The sequence below is a fragment of the Ooceraea biroi genome, chromosome 10 (assembly GCF_003672135.1).
Source record: "Ooceraea biroi isolate clonal line C1 chromosome 10, Obir_v5.4, whole genome shotgun sequence".
Lineage (NCBI taxonomy): Eukaryota > Metazoa > Arthropoda > Insecta > Hymenoptera > Formicidae > Ooceraea > Ooceraea biroi.
In genome coordinates this window covers 7,649,754-7,674,174 of record NC_039515.1, presented here as the reverse complement: position 1 = coordinate 7,674,174, position 24,421 = coordinate 7,649,754, and the positions used below count along the sequence as shown (strand labels likewise).

The window sequence follows — 24,421 nt, the reverse complement described above, 5'->3', positions numbered from 1 at the left end:
TTTCGTACCGCCGGAAAACGCTCACTTTTAGATGTAAATTTCTCCGAAACCAAGGCTCATACACCCAACCCTCGAACACGACATTAATATTTTTACCTTCCCCTTCGAACGCACTATGACTCGTTCGAAAGTAGAGTTTACATGGGAAAGCTTCCTTGTGAATAGTTTGGACACGAATCATGTATCATTACCGAGCGTAACGAACTAGTTCACGTGCACTTTGTCAGGCGGCGCGTCAAACGTCAGGAAATGTGCCCGTGGAGGCTGGTGGCCGCTCTCAGGTTTCTCTCTGGCCGAACGCAACCTATAATTCTAGGAATAATCGTGCTAGTGATAATAGTAACTTTGTTGGTGAAATGTTTGAATTCGTTTTATTCGCGAGATTACCGCGTTCTCGTGGATTGGCGAACCTGCGATTGGTAACGGCAGTTGTCGCTTCACCTGTGAATCGCGGTCGGACGAATTTTACGTTGTGCTCGTCAAGCGCAATTTTCGCGACTGTCGCGCGTGAAATGTGTTAATTATCGGTTCTTCGCGGACCATTTTCCAATTGGATTATATTCAGGTGAGATCACGAAGCTTAATTCTTGTTTTTCCTCCGCAAATCTGAGCTCGCTGCACTTTTGAGGTTAATCTTGCACTGCCAAAATTGACGAGTGTTGTTTTGGACGTTCAACGTTCACGTTGGCGCGGAAATTACTTGCACGATTCGTTGCGTTAACATTGCTAGTGATCACGCCGTAGAGGCACATGTTAATTCGAAAGTGTCGTACGAATATTCACGTGTAATCACGCAACTTGAAGATTATAGATTAGCCTTCAACCTCTGATCTTCTCTCTTTTGTTCCAACTTGTTTTTATTATTTATTGAGTTAATCGGACAATCCGTGAGTTTGTTTGAATATTGCTGAAAATATCGGCATTGATTTTCCGGTCAACTCAGTAATATTTCATTGTTTTTCCTTTAGTTTGCATTAATTTAAAATATCTTCGTTTTAATTTACATCTGCATGGTTTCTGCAATTTTGGCCACTCTTACTATTTAAAAAAATAATTGAGTAAATTGACTCAACAAAATGATCATGATTTGATATAGTTTTTAACTAAAATTGATTTATTTCTTATATTGCTTCTTGTTCACTGTGTGCACGTTATGTTTTACTAATAATATATCTTATCTTTATTGCAGTGCAGTGTGACAGTGAGTGTGTGAAGCATGACAGAACCAAAACCGTCAGGACTGAGGCCGCCATCGAAGATCGGCAGGCCTTGCTCTACCATGCCACCCCGACCAGCAATTCCACCTTCTTCACCGAGACCAGCGACCAGTGAGTCACTCTCACAAAACTGTGCACCATTCCTTTTCTGTTGCATGCACCTTTATGATATAATGTCTTTGCATTATATCACTTATTTGATATCTTATTGACATCTGTTATCCATTTTTTAAAGAAATAGATAGATGCACATATACGTATACACGTATCAGTAGATAGAGAAGATACTTTTATGCGCTTCTGTATTAGATAGAAGAAAAGGAAAAATGTATATATATTTCTTATTAGTAAAATAGATATAGATTAATAAATAGGTTTCACGGAACTACGGAAGTGCTTCTTAATAAATTATTAATAATTTTTATTATATAATAAGTACCATCATTTAAGTATATACTCCTTAGTCTATTTCATTCTTTACTGCTCTATATGATTCATATGCTTTGATTTATATCCGATACATACATATACAGGATGTTTCCTAAGTAAGTAGACAAACTTAAGGAGGATATTCCTTGGCTTATTTTAAGAAGAAAAGGTCATATAAACATATGTCCTAAACTGCTTTGTTTTCCAAAAAAAAGTACATCACTGTTTTCGTTCACTTTTCGTTTATTATAGAACAGTTTGTGTTATTGCAAATGAAACAAATGAAAAACAATAGTAACCAAAAAGAAAAATTATAACATCACAGTAACTGCTGAAAATGTCCACCTGCAGCCATGATACACGCCTCAACTCTCCTTTCCATTGATTGACGTACACGCTCAAAAATAAAAAAGCAGTTTAGGACATATGTTTATATGACCTTTTCTTCTTAAAATAAGCCAAGGAATATCCTCCTTAAGTTTGTCTACTTACTTAGGAAACACCCTGTATATATCTTGCATACAAACATCGTACGCAGCTCGTTTTTCGCACAGCAGAGCGTTTTCCTCATGACTCGACGCATCTCATTAATTCGTCTCGGCGTATACGCGGGTACGAGGACGCTTTTGCACGCCCACGAAGGATCGGTGATCGTGAACGAGCGTGAATGCTCTTGCGCGCGCGAGATCGCGAGCTACTCGCGCGAGTCGTTCCCCGACTGTTCGCGACGACGCACCTCGCGCGGGAGAACTTGGTAATTATATCAATAAGGGACCGCGCTTGGGGTTGTCAATTGTAAAATCGCACGAGTCGCTCTTATCGCGAGCATCGTAAGAGAGTGCTCCTTCATTCTCGGTGAAGTTACCTCCATCCCTGCATCGTTCGAGCGGATGATAAAAAATAAAGTGCGGTGAGTCAAACTAGTCGACGTTAGAAAAGCAAAACAAAAGTTGTTTGGCATCAGCAAGTAGATTGTTGAATTAGCAATTAATTTAATTTACGGTAATCAGTTTCCAATATTGCAATGTTTACGATGTTTCATTATTCAATTGTTGATTTTTATTTGAATTAATTGAGAGTCATTAAAAAAAAATAGTAACTTACGTGCAATTTGCAATTTTTGACTCGCATACGTCGACTAATCTGATTTATCGCGATTAATCGCGCTGCTGTACCTTTTAAACGATAATACCTTTTAAACGCGTTCTTCGAAAAGTGAAAGCGACTCGAGCGGTTGAGAATGTTGTTTCTTGACGGGGTAATTATTAATTCGCGAATTTAAAAAAAAAAACAAGTTTCAGAAATAGCAATCTTTTGACGTAACAGCTATATTTTGCAGGCGCTTTTATTAATTTTTGCTCAATGTTGCTATGTTACGTGACGAAATAAAATACTTCTCTATAACGTACGCAAAGCCTCGAGGGTAATTGCAATAATTAACAATTTAACGAAAAAAATTGTAACATCGCACTATGTAGTATTGCTTCTTGTATTGATTTTTACGTAATACCTTCTTCGTTCACTGATTTTTTTTCATACTGTCTGTTTTTTCAACTTTCTTGCGCGATCTTCTCGCAATTTTTTCTCATTGTCGTCAGTTGAGGCTTAAACTTCTTTTATTCTTCATCGTTTCTCTGCTATTTTCTCTCGTATCTAAAGTCTATTTTCTTTCAATCTTCTTTATCACGTTGCTTTCCTCTTATTTTCCGGATATTCTCCAATTCCGATTCTCGTATATGTGTGCATACGATGTATTTATTTTATTTTAGAAGCACGCAGTGCGAGTATAACGGACCGAGAGGAATAATTTAAGATCACCACCTTGTTTCTCCGTCGCGCGAATCTTGGCGATGTATCTTTACAGCGGTGCATAACGGGCGAGATGCGTTTTCACGATCGCTCTGTTGCATCCAGGGCACGTATCTTGCCTTATTGGTGCAACGCGATAGCATTACCTTCCCTGCACAATTGTGGTGTCGGCTGACGCATTGCGATTATGCAAGCCGTTGGTGTTTATCTCACACGTTCGCGATTTCGTTTCGTCTCGTTTCGTCTGTTCTCTCCCCCATTTCTTCTATTTGTTCTTCTTTTTGATTTTTCTCAAGATTCTCAAGATTCTCTTGTCTCTGATCTTATCTCTCTCGCAAGATACCGACTCACTGTCTCGAGTTTCGCAATTCGATCGGAAGACTCAAGGTCCGCTTTTCGTTCCTCGCGCTATTGCGAGCTCCCGTAAAACATGTGGAGGAGTGCCTCATCATTAGTAAACTCTAAATCAAAAACGAAAAATGCCAGATTTATCAGAAAAATAAAAGAAAGTTTTGTTCCTATTTTCTTAATGTAAATTTGAAAAATTTAGGTTGCAAAATATAGATATGTAAATAGAATCATTACTGTTTTTTAGGTAATTTTAATTAATATATATATTTTCATTGTATATATAGATGTACAAAGATGTTTCTGAAACTTTTCGATTACAATATTTTAAAAAAAGATTTAGATTCAAATTTAATTATTAGGTGTATGCAAAAGTTTTAATCTGTTTTAGACTAAATGTTATTGACTAAAACTTTTGCACAGATAAAATTGTTTGTATGTAATTAATAATTAAATTTGGAACTAAAATATTCAAAAATCTTCAAAGTTCTCATATATATAAATCTTGGTCGCCTAGAAGTGCGGTATTTGACTTTGATCAGCTGATTATTCTTCTGGACGCAAGAACTTGTCAATCACGAAAGTAATTAAAATGTAAAGGATTTTTGTGGTAGCGGTTTGCACTCTGACGTAATCGCTGTCGGCATGGTGTTCTGGCGGTAACTGTGACACCATCGCACAGTGGGCTAAACTCGAAAACATGACGGTTTAGAAAAAAATGTTTCAAATAAAAGTTATAGGGTTTTAAATCAGGTATTAGATAATAATACTAGTATGACCATGAATAGCGTTGCCAAGGTCACGCAAAGGTCACCTTGAATTTTTTTAATGGGAACCTCCAGTTTTCATTAGATATTTTTGTAGCTTACCTCAAGAGCTTTTCAGAACACTATAACAAAGTATTTATCCGTTAAATACTTCGAAGTTATGAAGCTTGAAAGTTACAGTCGCAACCGCGCCGCGTCGTACGTTTCGCGGCATTTAAAAATTTCACGGTGATCTGTACATGATCTTGACAACACTATCAAGGTCATACTGGTATTGCTATGTAATGCTTCACTTAAAAACCTACAACTTTCATTTCAAACAGTTTTTACCAAAACGCCAAACTTTCGAGTTATTACGATATGAAAATTAAAATGAAACATCCTGTATATAACGCAAAGGTGTGCGTTGGTGTGCACAATTCAAACGGAAATACTTAGTTTGAATCCTACACAAGATGATAAAACAAGAATCCCAAAGAGCCTTTTACAGCTATTTAAAAAAAATGATATTGAACTTTACTTCTTTCTTATATTTTAAGAAACCAAAAACTTAGATTAACACAAATTGATGAACAAACATTTTTAATGGTTATAACTGTTTGGGAAAAGAGTTTCAATTCTATTTATAGAGTAAAAAGCAAAATTACTTGCATCCGCATGCAAGAATGTAAGCTATATAGCCTATACTCATTCATAATTCGTTTTTCGGAACATTGTTTGTTCCGAATTGTTTCGGAATTGTTGATTAATAGGAAGGAAATTTTTCCTACGAAACTCCATTCACATTTTTGAAAATACTGATATCCATGAATCAAAAAAGGTCGAAATGCACAGATTTCCAAGAGTTGAAAAAATTCGACTTTTGGCCAGCTTTTTTCGATTCTAGCCCACTGTGCATCGGCTAAATATGGTGAGATAAACGCTTTATGAACGTGCCGAGTCGCGCAGCGATGGGTTTCTCGCCGGTTTCAGGTCGCTCTGCCGTCTGTTTGTCCAAGGTGTTCGCCTTAAAGCTGGTTTTAAGGCCGTCCACTCGAATTCCGCGGTCCGTTATTAAAGTCCTAGGTAAATATTGAAATTCATAGCTAAAATAGCAACGCGTGCGTAACGCGGTGGGTCCTTTTATATCTCTTCAATCGCGATGTCACAAAAACTGTAATGAATTATTCACGAAATTATCTCTCGACCACTTCAGCATTCCTTGAAGTTAATCGTTGATTCGGAACAAGATCCGTTCTCGCCAGAAGGGATGCGACGTGTGTCAATTTATTCCAATTAAATCACTCGAATCTAGAATTTACTCAGGAACGATTTTGCGATCGCAATTTTTGCAGAGAGGTTTTCTTAATCGAATAAAAAAGTGTTAAGTGAATCCGGACTGAATAATTTAAAATGATGAAAACGTGAGGAGTAACATCTCAATTGATCCATCTTAAAAAATTATATGATTATTCGGAATTATTTTAAGATTTTTCTGAAATAATTTCGCGCAGTTGAGTTGAGGGTGAATGAATAATGCGGCGATTTTGACTTGTTATGATCGCTATTATTAATGCAAGATGATTACAACGATTTAATTACATTCGAGGCTTTATTACGTCATAATCTCGTTACAACGCGAGATGTATTGCACGTAACGGCAATAATGATAGCCACTCTATAGCTGTTAACCTTGCTTATGTGAATATTCACGCTTGAAAGAACAAAGTGCCCGTATTCGATGGCTCGTACACATTACGTTATACGGTTATAACATGTCGAGCAGTCGCGGTACTTGACACCCTGTTAACCCTAGATTAGAACGTGGGATAATCGGTAGGAGGAGGTGAAACACTTTGGTGATATCCAGCGAATCGTTATTTTATTTCGTGACTCTATCGGGTCTTGTTTGTCTCACATTTTCCTTCCTTTCTTCAAAATTTCAATATTAATTGAATAAAACCTCTTTAATGTTTTCACACGTTTACTATCAGAATAATCACATTCTACATTAATTTTAATTATTATATATTTTTGAGGGTCTGTTACTTTAACAGGAATAATTTCATCACAATAAAATAATAATTATCAGAGAAAATAATACTTTACTTAATTAATAGAATAATTTGGGTTTAACAAAATAAATTAATAATTTTTCATTTATGGAAATTATTGCGTTTAACAAATGATGCAAGGTCTATGATATAATACGAAGGCCTATATGATATAATGTGAGAGCAATTCATTCGTGTGCGTTGCACGTAATTCGCAGAAACTCGCGAGTCGTGGCGCCGCGATTTCTTAAATCCTGCCGGTACATTAATCACGGTTTACACGCTCGAATTAAAAAATACAGTGTATCTTGTCATTGTGTATGGAAATCATGCACGCGTAACGCGCGTCACGTACGCGCACTAATCGTGACACGTCATCACGCAAGGTTTTCGTCGACAGATTTACGCAGCAGCGCGAAAATCGTTAATGTCCCATAAATTATAAACGATTTTACTGCGAATTTTAATGCGAAACGCATTTCTCAAGAAACTTGAAATAAATTGCTCCTTGATTGGCAATTTCATCCGAAACCAATATTTGTCGTGATCGCATTTTGTATATAAAATAATTTATTAATTTCGTAGCATTGTATTAATCGACATATCAACGACCCCTAAGGTTAAATATAATTAAAATTATCTTTATTTTCCACTTTATTGAAGAAAGAAATGCAGTAAGTATTTCTCATAGTGCTTGTCGCGTAATAACAATCTTTTAATCGTGACGTGCGTCTCATTGATCGCGATCGAGCGATCGATCGCTTGCACGTAATCGCGGGTTATTAAAAGCGATCGCGTCGCGCGGCGCACAAGACAGCGCATTAATGCAGATTGCATCGCATGATAAAATCTCCGTGATCAGTGCTGATGTCGGCCGAGAGGTACCGGCTGCGACCGCGTAATCGCGATTTCATCTCGTCGGACATAGGTTCCCCGACCCACGCGACCGACCTACTGCGACAAGGCGCCCACCGTTTTTCCATAAATAATTAATTGAGTATCGCGCGAATCGCGCCACGATACCCGGACATACCGGTGACTCCTTTTGCGGAGTTTTTTCACGTCGCGGTAACATCGTCGCGATGAACGATGAGCTTTGTAATGCGTAATCGTCACGGAGTTCCTACAGAAGGAAAATCGTAAAGCTGGGTAGGAACTTGAGATTTCGATTGGGTATGCAGACATAATAAAAGAAGGGACATTCCTACGGAATTTGAGTTTTCGTGAAAATGCAAATCGCGATGAGGTACCTGTAAAATATATGTTACAAAAAATTACGATCACGGTATTTTGTATTGTAAAAATTCGAATTACAGTAATATAGCTACAAGATATATAATATAATACAAGTTTGTTATATGAATCGAGGAGCGGAATCCTTTTTTATTAAAATGAATTGATAAATGAATTATTTAAAAATGTCTCACACGGCCGAACATCGCAGTAGAAATAGCAAGATCTTATCAGCCTCATCTGGGCACACCCTGGTTCACTATTATAATGACTGGTTTACGTAACTATTTGTCTTGAGCTGATTGTAATCGACTTCCGATCGAACCGGCGCCGATTATCGTGACAGCAATTACAGAACCAAGCCTCGATCCGTTTCACGTCGTCCCTTTTATTTTATAATCATTATTAATGTAACATTCGACTTCGGATTTTCCCAATAATAACGTTTCTATTTATTATAATATGTTGAAAAACTTGGCTGTGAAAAGATATACAAATATATAAATCTATGAAATTATTGAAATTGTTATGTTAATAATATCATATTACATATTATATTTCATATTAATATGCAAAATTTTGATTGTTATTGGGAGTTATTTTATATAAATTAATGTGTTATCTCGTCCAAAGTATATAATATCTATGTAATATAATGTAATATCTCGTGTCTATACAGGGTGTCCCGGGTTTAAACCGACAAACTGCGGGAGCATATTCTACTAGTGGAAATAAGAAAAAATTCTTATATCGAGTTTGCTTAGAAATGCTTTATTACAAAGTTATAAATCAATATTGAAAAGGAATATGAGATAAGTAACAACGGAACATAGTGTAGAATTTGGAAGGTCCAAGATGTTTATGTTACGTGTATTCACATGTATTCATGTTCACTATGTTGAAACGATTCAGTATGATTGTTACTTTCACAACAGTAGCCGTTAGATTTCAATCGTCGTGTCAACTAGCAATTACTATCAGAATGCCAAAAGTGTTTTCAAATGAGGAATACACCGATATTCATTTCGTGTACGGATTCTGTGACGGAAATGCACGAGCTGCCGTACGACAGTATCAACGTAGATTTCCTAACAGGAGAGTACCAGATAGATTTAAAGCAACGAATTACTAATTCAGTTACTGAGATGCAACAAAATTTTCAGGAATGTCGTACTGTAACAAATTCTGTACTACGTCGATGTCTAGTTTGTATCGATGTGCAAGGACAACATTTTGAAATGCGTCACTAAATCATTGCGTAGATAATTTTTATTTTTGTGAAAAAATCCGTTGTTACTTATCTGATATTTCTTTTCAATATTGGTTTACAACTTTATAATAAAGCATTTCTAAGCAAACTCGATATAAGAATTTTTTCTTATTTCCACTAGTAGAATATGCTCCCGCAGTTTGTCGGTTAAAACCCAGGACACCCTGTATATAATCATATTAAGTCATAACAATTTGCATGTGTGAATTAATACGGTAATTATTATTTGTTTTGGTTAATTAAGCCGATTGAAAGCGATATTAATTAAACAATACGCTTTCGACTACGGCAAAGTTAATTTGCGTTTCTCATGCAGAAGCATGATCCGTTTTTTCGTTGTTGTTGCTATGATTTGCATTATTTTGCATGACAACGGCAGATCAGATGGAGCCCATCTGGGAATCGCACGGTCGTCAAATAAACGAAGCTGGCTTGCGACGAGGATCAGGTAAGTGGCATTCAGGTCTTTCTATTTTTTTAAAGGTCTTTATTTGTAAAACCACTTACGAGATTACTGCGTCGCAAGAAGCGACAATGACTCCAAGACTGACGTAAGTCTGATTTCGCAAGGCACCGTTAAAATTGATAGGATCCATTAATCGATATTCGCGTTTCCTTGAGAATCTTCTAAAATATATTTTGCAATGGAACTTGGAACTTGGTGCAAAGTTTTAGCTTAGTTTTCATAAAGAACAAAATTTTATTCAAGATCTTTTTGGATCGGCATAGCTGTAAGCTTCTAAACATAAGTTGTTCAGGTAGTGTAATTGTATGCGTGTTTGTGTCGTCCGCGTATAGTATCGTTTAGCATTGTAAAGCAAGTGTGATATTGTATGTATGTTATGCACTATTGTACGCGTAACGTATATAATTTGCAATAACGTAAGTTAGCATGTAGAGTGGGTCATGTTAATGTAATGTGTTAGAGATACCTACAGAGTGTCCCGCAAACACTAGATATCAGAATCCAAATTACGAAATGTAACATAAAGAATCATTTATTTCTAATTTTTCCCCGGAGAAAAATTCAGATTATATTTTTCCCCCAAGTTAGTCGGACTGATACTTGACGTCGATAGTCGTATCTCAAACAGCGTCCTCTTCGATTCCGCGCAGATACCAGCGTCGTTCTAACCGAGGACACGGACAGCTTCAAGATCGGCGACCGAGTATGGGTCGGCGGCACGAAACCCGGCACGATCGCCTACATTGGGGAGACCAAGTTCGCTCCAGGAGACTGGGCAGGTGTCGTTCTGGACGAGCCTATCGGTAAGGATTACCCTAACGATCCTAGCCGATCGCAAGGATCGTAAAGATGGAAGGTCAGTCTCAGTAAAGACTTGAAGGACTAATTTTTATTTAATTCAATTGTTGGATCGAATGCCATTCAATCCAAAGAGTTTCGTCCACGCAGCTTATCCAGTGTGTCACCAATTATTGCGTCAAGACGTAATGTTTATTTTCGACGTTGATACATGTTTCCGTTAAACGCGCTCACATATTAAAATTCGTCAACCGGTGATGCTAGACAAAGATAGAAGGTGATAAGGAAAAGTTACCGAAGATCCGACGTTGAACTTCAGGAAAGAACGACGGTTCGGTGGCGGGTAGCCGGTACTTCCAGTGCGAGCCGAAAAGGGGCATCTTCTCGAGACTTACCAGACTCACCAGGTCACCGTTGAGTGATTATCAGAGCACCATGGTTTCTTCACCGACGACGCCAGTCGACGCCGTCAGGAGCGGCCTCCTCGGCAAAGCCATGTCGTTAAGTAAGGATCGCTACAAGAGATACTCGCCACGTCCGTAGATTTCTAATTAGTGCTACACACATGCACCTACGCACGCATGCACGTCAGTCGCCGTCCACGAATCTTGATGTTTTTTCTTGACCTTAAACCTATCGTCTCTCCCATCCCATTTGAGAAAAATATCTGTTCTTTCAAAAGAAATGGCTTCTTTTGAATTGATAAAAAAAAGAAACGCTTTATAAGAGAAGCTTACGTAGGAAATAATTTGTTCTTGTGGTAGAATGGAGAAGCAGCTAACTTATTTAAATACTATAATATAATATAGAGAGACTAGTTGATAAATCCCTTTATCCTGGAAAAATAGCCTATAACATTAATTTAACTAAGGATTCAATAGATTTATATATTACACGAGAGAGAGAAAATGAAATAAAGGAATATTTATATATACATATATCTCTCTCCATACACAGGTACACACGATGATTATATATAACTTTAGCAGCACGTAATGAAGGAGTATTAGTTTGACTACGTAGAAATATAGAAAAATACGTCATCTATTAGGAATAATCTAGCTTCTAGTCTAGGAAACAAAAAGACGTCCAATTTTAATCGAATAAATGTAAATTCCCCTCATCCACTGCAAACTATTGTCTAATGATCGCGCATCGCTGAAAACGCAGACGCATCGACGACGAGTCTTTCTTCGACGGTGTCGCAGAAGGGTGAACTGAGAACAGGCGAACGGGTGATTGTTTCATCGACACAGGGCAGCAAAACTGGAGTACTCAGGTACATGGGCACCACGGAGTTCGCCGCGGGCGAATGGTGCGGCGTGGAGCTGGACGAGCCGCTCGGCAAGAACGACGGCTCCGTCAATGAAAAAAGGTGTGCATTTTCCCTTCGTCGAGTCTCGATCGAGCACAAAATTCTGCCACGCAAAAGAGAAGAAAAAAGAAAAAGAATGTATCCCTCTCTTCCTGCATTAAGTGTTTCGCTTCATTGGATACTTTCGATCATTTGAAGCAGAACTCTTGCAAACCTCTTAGGAAGATGCACGTTAATTTACACGTTAGTCAGGAATGTATCGATTTACGAGAACTTCTTCATTTGTTTTGAAACTCACTTTTATTGATATGAAAAACGTGATTAAATAATATTTCATAATTGTTTCGGGTCTGGATGCACACGCGAAATTCGAGTTTCTATATTTTTCTTTGGATTCCAGAAGAAGCAAATTTCGTCTCCAATTTTATGAGGAAAAAAAAGTTTTATTTTGAGAACTCATCCATGAGAGAAACGCGAATATTTAAAAAATGTTCTCTCTCGATTCTCGGTTTCTGTTCCCGCAGTATACGTTCCAAATGATTCTCGAGGTGCTTTGAATGATCGGAATAACGGCATGTAGAACGCAATCTCTCTCCCTCCCTCCCCCCCGTCATCCGCAATTCCTGAGCGGAATACCGCGGAAACTAACCCACCCGTTGATCTAGATACTTCGAGTGCCCGCCCAAGCACGGCCTGTTCGCGCCCATACACAAGGTCAGCAGGTCGCCGTCCAACAAAAGGCCGTCCATGATACAGAAACCAGCCGGAGCCACTTTGAACATCTCCAGCCTCCAGAAGAAGAGCGGCTCGCGCGAGTCGCTCGCTTCCAGCCTCGCGTCGAGCGTCACCAGCGTCAGCGCGAGGGCGAGCACGGCGAGCGGGACCACGGCGAGGGTAAGGTTCGCCATGCCGGAATGAGGGGATGGGGATGTGTGGCTTCCTCAGCGTACAGCGTGCAGCAATGTTGGCCGTTGCTCTTGTCAGTTTGTTAGCTGGTAGAATGTGTTGTTCTATTTCCGTTGCGGTTCTTTTTGATGCTAGACTCTGAAATCTCTCGAGTTTTCCTGTGGAAAAATCCACCCTTGATTGACTCTTAAATCTTCTTCTTTAGAAAATCATTCCTTTGTTAGAACAGATTCTAATCCATTTCTGCGGGGAGATCTTTGAAATTTTACTAGCTAGAAATTTAATCTACTCTTGTGCAGGAAATAATTTATGCTAAAGTTTCACGAATACGAATATTAGCTTCTCACTGAATCTTCTTTCAATTTAGATTCCTGATTTTGAAGACCCTTAGATCATGATCTGAATTCTTCTCTCGTAGATGTATTATGTACTTAAGGGTTGATTCTGCCACAATTGGTAGTGAATTCACTCGTCGCTTTTTAGGGACTCTGTGCTTTCTTTTGTACGCGAGGTAAAAACTGCCGTACCCTAACACGTGCGTGATTTTACGATTGATTATTTAATTAATTGCATCAATTAAGATTGCTGTTGAGATTATTAAGCACGCACGATCTTATCCTTATTTTATTTTATTTATTTTCATTGTTTTTGTTTCCGTTGCATCCGATATTCCAGAGGCCTGGCATGCGCACGTCGACACCTGCACGAAGTTCCCTGCAGGTGAGACCATAATTCTAATACCTCCTAATTAATATTGATATATTAATCACCCCACCGTTAGAATTAGAAGCGTTCGTCGTTAAAGGTACCTCGCGCGATTCTCCCGCGAACTAGTTAGTTTCGTACACCGTGTAGAATAAATGCGTTAGACGTAGATGAACGAGGCGCGTCGCGACGCAATGCCAAATGGCACATTTAATTAGAAGAATAATTAGCGAGTCGATTGGATGATTAGCAGCGAAGCTCGACTAGTAATTAGCGAATGTTAGCCGACTGCGACTTTAATTTATTTATTGCTCGTTGTTTTATGTATCGTTATGCGCTCGTCGCCGGTGCTTGTAATATATATATAGCGATAGTCGTAATCTGTATATGTAACGTTAATAAAATCCTCTTTCGTCCCCTTTCTTCCTCGTGATCTCCTCATGGTATAGCATGAGGTGAATATCTCTTCCTTGTGTCATTTTTTCTTCGCAATGTGACGAGATTAACAATGTAATTCTTATTATTGCCAATTAAAGATTCTGTTGTATTTTATATGAAAATTATATGAACAAGCAGAACCTTTATTCTTTGACTATCTCCTGAAGAGGATCCAAAATAGATTCGAAACGTAACTACGTTATACTACATCTAAATTGCATGATTGAAATGGATGCACCGCGTTATCGGTTCTGCTTGTCCATACGATTTCGTGTAAATTTAATTTTCGTTGTTGCGTTTGATCGATTTTTTCTTTCGCGAGACCGTCGCACGCGCGAGATCAATTTCTGATAAATCTACCTGAAGGATTTCCCGCGTGGATGCTATCGGCCCGGCTTGATATCCGTGTCGGCGGATAAACGACGATCTGCATCACCGAGTCGATTAATCAAACGCGCTGCGTCGCGCGGCTGGATAATGCGATGCAAAGTGTTGACTTGCATTCGCTAATCGCTACGTCGATTTGTATTGCTAATCGCGCGCTGTGTACCGATCCAGAGCGCCGTCCGTGTGTCCGTGGTCTCTGCGTTGATTAACAACCGCCGGCAATCTCGGCAGTACTGTTGCATAATTCAGAAAATGCAGCGCGAGCTGCAATAATTGATCGGCGCATTTTGCTTCGATTAAAGGTCCGAGCGGCGAGTCGACGAGCGCGTCACATCGATTTATTTCGCTTGCGGTCCGTAAAAAAATTGTATGACGCGATGAGGAAAGCATGTGGGCCTTATATGGCCCGCTCGACAGCTTTTGCACAGAAATATGTCGAAGTATATCGAGAAATAAATTATTTTCGCCATCTTCCGTTGCTCACGGTAATAATAATCCTGCAGATGATTCATATAAACCCGCTTCGCCGTTTATTATTAATGTCACAATAAGTATATAAAGTTGTCACGTTTGTCGCAAGTCAGCATCGTAAAATACTGCATTCACGTAAAATGCTACTGAAAATACTACAAATCTTACTGACGCTTCTTCGCCTAAGATTCGTCTCCCAGTTAAATTCTCAGTTAGAACCTGACTCGTGCTTTTAGGAGGTTTTGAAAGAGAAACAGCAGGAGATAGATTCACTGCGGAGGGAACGAGACCTGGAGCGCGAGAGGGTCACAAAAGCGGCAAATCAGGCCGATCAAGCGGAACAATCGGCGCTTTCGATCAAACAGGAATATGAAAAGGTAGATATCTGAGTTAACGTCAGGGTCAAATCGTAGGGATAGATCGATTCTTAAACGGGGACAAAAGAGGCTGGGATCGTAAAAGACGTCTCGCCATTTATTGTTTGTTATTTTGTTGTGCTCTTATAGCTGTAAAATATATATTATTGGGGATTGAAAATATCGGTAAATTGAAATTATTTGTTAATGCGACATGTCAAACGATCGAGAGACTCAGAAATTATCAATTAACTGCATTTACATAAATTTAATATCAAACACACACACACGATCAATCTCAAAGATCAAAAATTGAAAAATTGACAGACAGTGAAATTCAGTTCAGTTTGGCACTTGAGAAGATTATATAATGAAAGTTTGTCCCAGTTTCTCGAAATCTTTCTGTCCCCAGTTCTTGTTTTTTTCCATGATTTTCATCTTTGACAATGTTTAGTATCGCGAGCAGATGCAGCAAACGGTCAACGAGGCGGAAAATAACTTCGCCAAACTCCTCAGCGAGAAGAATGCATTGATGGTGCAGCTGGAAGAGGAGAAAAGAAAATGCGAGGATCTTCTATTTCGTTTCGAAGAGGAGTCTGTGAATAAGGACGACATACAGGTACGTGCGTTAGCATTCAAACATGTATATTTCAGACGTATGATTTTATAAGATACGTTAAATGTTGGGTATAAAATCCTCGGGATATCCAGTAAGTATATTCATATTATCATTTGTTATTACATAAAGCGAATAATAATATATACAAAATGTTTCTTAGAAATATTCTAAAATTATAATAGCAATATCTCATGCATTTAGAATCGATCTTATCTCAAAGAAAATTTCATGAAACATTCTGTATATTTTAGACGTTTAATAACGATAAATAATATTTGAAACATAAAGTTTACATTATGTTACATACTTATGTTTTTAAAAGTACGTCTTTTTTCATTACAAATATTTAAGATTCTTTTTTATTGTTTTATTTAAAAAGATTTCATTATAAATATCTCGCAAATATTAAAAGATTTCGTTTCTGGGGGATGGTTTTACATCATTCGATAATTATGCACACGCTTTCGTCGTAACAGTACAACACGCGGGATAACGGTGGCGGGTACTGTAAGTTACAAGCGCTTAGCTACAGCAAAAATATTTTAAATACAATATTATACATATTTAATTATACTTTGACACATTGAGTACGGTACAATCAAATGATTCGACATAGAAATTTTTCCTGTCTAGAAATATCGTAAATTCAATTCCGCATTCATCAATTGTATCAATTCGCTGTTCCAAATTTTGAATATCCTGGAAATAATCTAAAAAGATAAAAGATCTAGTATTTTATTTTTTTTAGGGAAAAACATTTAGTTGTTTGGTTAATCTGGCAAACTTATCGTTTATTTTCAGAAAGAGAGATCAGAGCAAAGTGTGAGTATCCAAAAGTTCAAGCCCGTGGAAGGATTGAGGCAGTATTTTGGCATTGCTTGCCTAATCATCAGTCTAGTCATGCCATTTTGCGTTTCGATGCAATTCGGTCAGAAGTCCTTCTGACGACTCGCGAGAAACGCAGGGGAACGCTATCGCTGATTAACTTTGCGCCGGCTGCACTAACCACCACTAAATTGTACATTGCATTTCTCGTGATCCCTTGAGAAAACGTTCTCATCCTCTTGTCGATCGCGCATCAGCGCGGAAGCTGGGAATCTCTAATAATTTAATCACGCTTTGCTGTTATGCATAATTGGGCAACTTTTAACAGCTTCTCACAAATTACACGCTTTGTATGCAAAAAGTTACGTGGCCAATGGAACAATGTTATTGTAGGCGTGATACACATTGGTTTGTCCTTTTTTCATTTCGTTTCCTTATTTACTTATGTCATATGCATTAATCGTACAATTTATTATATGCATTAAGCTGTTAATTATTTGTATTAATTTATTTATTTATTACGTGCATTACGTACACAACTGTACTTGGTTCGTCGCTTGTTTTTTTGTATGCCGTAGCTATATTTTAATATTTAAAATATTTGATATTTAATATTTAAATATTCTAATTATTTACGGTGTGCATTTATGTAATTTTCTTTTTTTTGTTAATTAAAGTCATTCTTTAGGCCAAGCCTGACATTATCCAGAAATCTAATCTCTAGAATTTACATCAGAATTGAGATTTCTATGGGATATTTTAGTATAATCGTAGTACCATGTTAACGGGCAAGTGATTAACATAGCGGTTTACTGAGGCTTAACGTCTCTTCCTAAAGACGCAGCCCAGTTTTCCATATACAAGTCTTCTCACTTATTCGATATATGGAGTGTGTAGTTTGAAATAAATTTCCTGTAATCAAGTGGACTCGAACTCGGTTCCTCGTGGTTACGAGTTTGATGCTACCACTAGACGCTGTCACACTATGTTTATGTTTGTACGTTTTGTAATACCTGGATCTTGAATAATACGCTTTTTGTTTACAAATTGGGCATACAGTTATTTCTTCATTTCTCTTTAGCTTTCATTTCCCAATGGAAAATTCTTTCTTCAATAATCACGTGTTGCGCTTCGCGTATCTCGGTGTGCTGCCCATTTTTCAATTTACACGCTCTCGGGTGTTAACACGCTTGGTTATTTCCGTAATTATGGAAATTTAAGAAAACGAGACGTCACATTTTTCGAAATTTTTATTAATTTAAGAAGTAATCAGGTTTTTTTATTACTCGAGATGCGGACACGCTGATATGATATGGTTTTGCCACTCCGAAGACTCTAAACAGTTGCCCTTATCACACTAGGTCATAAATACTGTAAATGAAAGCAGGATCAGAGAGCTCGAGGAAAAAGTAGCGGCAGAACGGCGGGAGCGCGTTCTGCAAACAGAACGCGACAGCACCAAGCTGTTCGAAGCCGAAGAGGAATTGGCGCGACTTCGTAATGAAATCAGCTGCGTGACGAACTCGCAAAACTCTCGGCTTCAAGGTAGACCTGAACGACAAATTTTAGATTAAGACAGAGCTTTAGAAGCATGAAACTTGCGGAAGACCACAAAACTAAGAGTATTTGTTATCACAGACCTGGAGAGTCGTAATCAGAGCTTGGAGGAGATCAAAGGCAGTCTGGAGAAAGAGGTGCAGGAGAAATCGAGCCTGGTGAACGAATGCGTGGAACGTATCCGGGAATTGGAGCTCGTGCTGACCAAGACGCAGCAAGAGAGCACGACGCACAGGGAGTCCGAGGGTCGTCTAGGAGAGGAGTTGGCAGCTGTCAGACAAAGCTTGAGCGACAAAGAGACGTTGGTGGAGAACATGAAACTGGAATTCGAGAGAAACTCGAATCTGCTGAACGAGGAGCTGCGAAGAACGAGAGAGACAATCGAGACGATGAAAAGAGAGAACGCATGCGAGAAGGACTCGCTGCTGTCGGAATATCGACAGACGATCGAGGAGAAAGATCGGCTGATCAAGGTAAAGACCGAAGAGCTGGAGAACGAGTCGAGAAAAATGTTAGAACGGCAGAATGCAGCTCTGGAGAGCCTGAAGGCCGAGACTGCTCAGCGTATCGGTGAACTTTCAGAGTCTTTCGAGCAGCAGTTGCGCGCGAAGGACTCGAAAATCGAGGAGGTCTCGCAGCAACTCGGCCAGAAAGCTTCCGAGACTGAGCGGCTGTCGGCCGAATTGGCCGCTGAACGAGAACTTCGTAAAAAAAAGGACGAGGAACTGATTAGCGCTCTACAAAAGTTGGAAGGTTCGTTTCAAGAATGATTTTCTTGAAATAAAAATCATGAAACTTCAATTATAAAAAAATATATTGAGAAATGATAGAGGAATCTCACATCGCATCTTTCGGTTATTTTGTAGAATTAAGTACGAGGCTCAAATTGGCCGAAGAAAACAATAATCTATTGTCCAGACAGATCCAAGATTATAAGACTAAAAGTGACGACGGTATCAGGATCATTCACGAGAAGCAACAGTTGGTAAGTCTCTTCTTTTTATTTTACGTAAATTAACATCCACAACTTTATCGTCTCACTCCGTTATCTATTTAGGAGCAAAATCTAGCTAGTTTAATCGCCTCAGAGGAAAAATCTACCGCGCAATTGAACAAATTGAGTGAGGAGCTAAGAGAAAAGGATCAAGAGCTCGCAAAATTGCGACACGCCACCGAGGCGCAAATCGAAGAAATAACTAAACGCTTCGAGGCCCAAATTAATGATAAAGTCAAGTATATCGACGAAATAAATGTGGATATCGCACAGAAAGTTCTGATACTCGCACAATTGGAAAAGGATATTACCGATCTGAAGGCGATTATAGCGACCAAGGATGAGGAGATCAAACATCTTTTCGAAAAGACATCAGGTACTATATTTTGAAAAAAATTAATGAAAAGGTTAAAATTATATTAAAAATTAATATAAAATTAATAAGAATGTATGTCTATAAAATTCATTCGCTTAGTTTGAGTTCATAAAAGTATGATGCGTTAATTACCATTTAATGTGACTATTATTCTCATCTTTTAGAGTTACAAGATGCTCTTACGCTATCCGAGCAAACGAAGACCAATTTGGAGAGCGAACTTCGCGTGTTTGAATCGAATATGCAAAGTTTGAATCAGCAAGTCGCCAGAGCAGAAGAAAAGATATTACAACTCTCGTCGCAAAAGGAGAAACTGGTTGGTATCAGAACCGTCAGTAAATTAATAGTATAATTCATAATTAATGTACTAAAGTAATTACTCGCGTGTGAATTTACAATATTATAGGAGTCTGATATAGCGAGCGCAATTAGCAGTTCTGCCAATTCGTCCGAGCAACTCTCGAAGTACAACGAGGATTTGCGTAAGAAAGAGAAGGAGTTGGACGAAGCTCGCGAGAGGGTCTTCCAAACAGAAGCCACGTTAAGACTGACGGAGGGGAAGCTGTCCAGCACCGAAACGGAGCTAAACAGAAGCGCGGCGTTAGTGGAACAACTGCGCTCGGAAAAATCGAATGTGGAATCGCAGATAAACAATGTCAAGAAATCGAACGCGGAGTACGGCGAGAGGGTGCGCGACTGTGAACGAAAGGAGGGTGAATTATTGGCGAAGTTGGAGGAGGGTGAACGAGCCAAGAAAAGTTTAGAGGAAAGGTCTCGCGAGGTCGCTAGCCTTTCGGAACGATTGACGAAGAGGGAGAAGGAGATTGTTGATCTCCGCGGGGAGTACGAGACGTCGCAAAGTTCTCACAAGGAAGAAATATCCTCGCTGCAGAAAAAAGTCGTCGACTTGTCGGCCGAGTTGTCGAGCTCGCAGGATGAGATGAAAAACTTGCAGAAGTTCAAGAGCAAACTGGAGGCCGATCAGAGTGCGAGTCGATGGTCAATCGAGGAATTGACGGAGAAACTGAGAACCGAGTCGGACAAAGCGTCAAAGTTGGAGGATGCGATTCGGGAGAAAGACTCGAAGCTGCGGGACGCGGAAAACAGGTGGTCGGAGTTGCAGAAGATGAACGACGCTTTGGCGACCGATAAAGCAGCAGCTGATAAGAACTTAAACGCGTCCTTGAACACTATGACCGCTACGGTAGAAGAGTTGCGGGTCGAGTTGCAGAATGCCGAGGAGGCAATAAGAGGTAAGGCAGACGAGGTGTCGAAGGTGAGAGCGGAAGCGGAAAATTCGCGCGCACAAATAGCGGAACTGAACGCTACTATCTCCTCTATGAGAGAGGAACATGCTCGCAATAGTAATGAGCAACTGAAAAACGCACAAGAAGCGGCCGCACAGAAGCAAAGCGTGGTAAACGAGTTGACCGAACGCAAAACCGCTTTGGAGAACTCCGTGAAGTCGTTGGAGGCTCAATTGTCGAATTTGCGCGAGGAATTGGATAAAAGGGACAAGCAGCAGGCGGAAGTGGAGATTAAAGTGAAAGAATCAATGGCTTCCAAGGAGGAGGGAATGCTGAAGCTGCGGAATTCCATGGAACACGAAGTCGCAGTTAAACAGCAAGAAATCGAGCATGTAAATAAGCAGAATAACGAACTAGAGGGAAAATTACGAGCGTCGCGTGACGTTGTAGATAAACAGAAAGCCGATTTGAGCGACAAGGAGACCGTCATCGGTGAATTGAAGGCGCAGATCAAGACTCTGGAGGACGCGCAGGTGGAGAAAGTCAAGGCGGAGCAGCAGTCGCGGAACGAGGAGATCAAGATGAAGCAGAACGAGCTGAGCGGCGCGAACAAGCGAATCCACGACTTGCAGCACGCGGTGAACACGCTGGAGAAGCAGCTGCAGGAGCAGGCGATGAAGTCGGCCGACCTGGCGCGGACTCTGGAGAACAACGAGAAGGAGGTGAACAAGAAAGTGCAGAATCTGCAGGAGAAGCTGAACGTCGCGAAGGTGGAGGAGACGCGATTGCTGAACGAGCTCAGCCGGCTGGAGAAGGAGCACAAACAGCTCACTGCGAAATGGATCGAGGCGACGGATCAGCTGAAGCTGTCGCAGGAGAATCTGAAGAACACGTACGACGGAACCGGGGACGCGAAACAGCGCATCGTCGCGAAGGACATCGATGTCGCGCAGCTGCAGGAAGAGAACAACACCGCGAAGGGCCAGATAGATTTCCTCAACTCGGTGATCGTCGACATGCAACGTAAGAACGAGAGCCTGCTATGCAAGATCGAGGTCCTGGAGATGGGTGTCCCCGCTAACGAGGCCGAGGACTACTCCCGAAGCACTCTGGACAAGCGAGCGGCGGCACCGCGCATGTTCTGCGACATTTGCGATCAGTTCGATCTGCACGAGACGGAGGACTGTCCGCGACAAGCTCAGGACTTCACGGAGAGCGGCGAGAAACCGATGAAGCCCAAATCGAAGAAGCAGCCGGTGGAGAGACCGTACTGCGAGAACTGCGAGATATTCGGACACGATACGCGCGACTGCGACGACGCCGAGATGTTTTAACGTTATGTTACTGTCCGTAGACTTCTTCCGTCGCTTGCTAGGGGTCCCGTAAAGAGCTGTAAAGAGATCTATTGAATCTTACAGAGTATATTTTTGTATGGTGGACTTTCGATTGGATCCTACATCCGAATAACGGTCTTCCCGAGTGGAATAAGTACGTAGAAATAAGTTCATATTCCCTCCAAAAAAAAGAGAGAGACACCGTACTTTTACACCGCGACGCAAGACTTTTGCAGAATTTTTCTGCAAAAATATGGAAACTTATCTTTAATTATTTCTCTTTGCATTCTTTAGTCCCAGTTATATTAAATATTAATTTATTTTAATGTTATTTATATATTTTCGCTGCAAAGATATTGACAACAATATTGAAATTCAATTTAATAGATAGAATTGAATTTACATTGACTGAATATAGATTTATTTCACATTGACTGACTTAAATCAAAGATTTACTGTTGATACGATTTAGTTGTTTCGGAATTAAGGAAGAAAGGAGATTTGGAGATCATCGGGAGGATTCAATCGATGATAGTAATTTGTTATCTTTGCTGACAAATATTTTTGGAGGGAGTATACACTCGTTTTTCAGCTTTAATACCTGTTTTGTAACATCTGTGGCGAGTTACACGTGATTTTGTACATACTAGATACTTGAATTAATCTGCTCTTTATTTAATATTTATTTTCGCGTTTATACGCTTTAAGGAGCTTTAAAGGAGACAGTTCCTGTAATCGTTGTTGATAAAAAGCGTAATTTTTGAGGCTCCTTCGATCAATTTCCGCCTCTTTGCGAACGAGATTTATTCCCTTAATACTCTCCGCTGGGAGAGACTTTACAGTCTTTACAGTCTTCTTCATCTAATAGACAAGAAAGAAAATAAACTAGAAATGCATGTATATGTCTCGAACAATTTTGAAACTAACTTCGAGAAATATTGTGACCTGTTATTATCTTGCCTTTTCGTTACGAGTTTTAGGCTCAAGGCTGATATATTTTCTAAGTCGACTGCATTGTTGTAATATATGATGCCTTGGAGATAATGCTTTGTAGATAAGAATAAACAGAAAATCTTCCAACCTCTCATACGAAAATTTGTGTTTTATTTATTCTAAGTCTAATGTGTATTTTATTCTTGCCCTTTTTGGTGGTAATAAATTTTAACGTCTACGAAATGGCAATCCGCCACAAAAATAATTAGAATAGCTGCAATGGCACTCGAATTTTTTTTGCGTTTAAAAAGTTAGTTCAAAAAAATTCCGCTACGAGCCTCCACTGTCGTCGGCTAAAAAATGATAGTAGTACGATTCAACAATAGATCAGACATAGTATTATTTCCACGCAGTATTCCATAATAGATTTATCAAACTTTTTAATTTTAAATACATTGCTTAATGGCGAGTCGCATAATCTTTTTATGAGTAAATAACACTGTTTAATAGAAAATTAGATAAATTTATTTTTAGATATAACGTGTGATAATTTAACAACGTGTTAAATAAATCTTCACGCATAAGTAACTCTACTCATGACGAATTATAAATTTTTATTTCTGAGTGATACGATTACATAACATTAACTGATAACAGTGAAGTAGATAAAGTTTTTGTTATATCAGACGATATAATTAAATGATAATTTCCAAACAATACTGATGAAGAGAAAATTAAAGAAGGGAAATAAAAAAAGAGACGAAATTTTACCTTAGTAATCAGACGATTTTCTATGCAATCCACTTAAGGGGATGCTGGAGCTGCTAGTGACCTTCTTCGCGATGGCGCTGCCATCGCACAATATTTGCACAATAAAATGCTGTTTACAAAAATTTGGCAATTTGTACGCACAAAATCGCTGTTGAGCGGTGTTTGGACACAATTAAGGAATATGAGGATGCTTTTCGAAGTGACTTTAGAAGCGTCATAAAAAAGAATTCTGTGTTTTCCTTTAGGATTAGAGGTTAGAATACAGGAGAACACAGAATTCTCTTTTATGACGCTTCTAAAGTCACTTCGAAAAGCATCCTCATATTCCTTAATTGTGTCCAAACACCGCTCAACGGCGATTTTGTGCGTACAAATTGCCAAATTTTTGTAAAAAGCATTTTATTGTGCAAATATTGTGCGATGGCAGCACCATCGCGAAGAAGTTCACTATAGCGATGGTAATTGCAGTTTCGAAAATTCTCTTTATTGCTTGTGCAGAATAAAAAATCCTTTTCCACAAATGAAGTATAGATAGAAAGAAAGCCCGCTCTACAGGACTTTATATTCAAAATGGAAAAAAGTTAAAAACTTGCATTTGTCTTTTCTAACTTTGTTCCATTTTGAATATAAAGTCCTGTAGAGCGGACTTTCTTTCTATCTATACTTCGTTTGTGGAAAAGGATTTTTTATTCTGCACAAGCAATAAAGAGAATTTTCGAAACTGCAATTACCATCGCTATAGTGAAAAAATAGTTCACTAGCAACTCCAGATTCCCCTTAACGCTACAAAACACTTTCTATTTTCAAATACAAAGAA

At 39.1% G+C, this 24,421-nt stretch overlaps 1 protein-coding gene across 12 annotated transcripts; it reads left to right on the top strand.

Annotated features, from left to right (window-relative positions):
* The first annotated feature begins 400 nt into the window (after positions 1-400).
* On the top strand, positions 401-22,995 carry LOC105283748 (CAP-Gly domain-containing linker protein 2). Of its 12 annotated transcripts, none has more exons than XM_011346770.3 (17): positions 401-565; positions 1,190-1,328; positions 9,486-9,554; positions 10,223-10,375; positions 10,690-10,875; positions 11,541-11,745; positions 12,351-12,579; positions 13,267-13,311; positions 14,829-14,969; positions 15,415-15,567; positions 16,369-16,389; positions 17,754-17,937; positions 18,031-18,702; positions 18,816-18,934; positions 19,007-19,319; positions 19,484-19,635; positions 19,726-22,995. In XM_011346770.3, exons 2-17 carry the CDS (start codon positions 1,217-1,219, stop codon positions 21,898-21,900), a joined length of 4,929 nt encoding a protein of 1,642 aa, XP_011345072.2. In that variant the 5' UTR covers positions 401-565; positions 1,190-1,216; the 3' UTR covers positions 21,901-22,995. The 12 variants fall into 12 exon arrangements, with proteins under 12 accessions (XP_011345072.2, XP_011345071.2, XP_011345076.2 ...); XM_011346769.3 differs by having other exon boundaries at positions 15,403-15,567; XM_011346774.3 differs by lacking the exon at positions 9,486-9,554 and having other exon boundaries at positions 15,403-15,567.
* Positions 22,996-24,421: the final 1,426 nt, after the last annotated feature.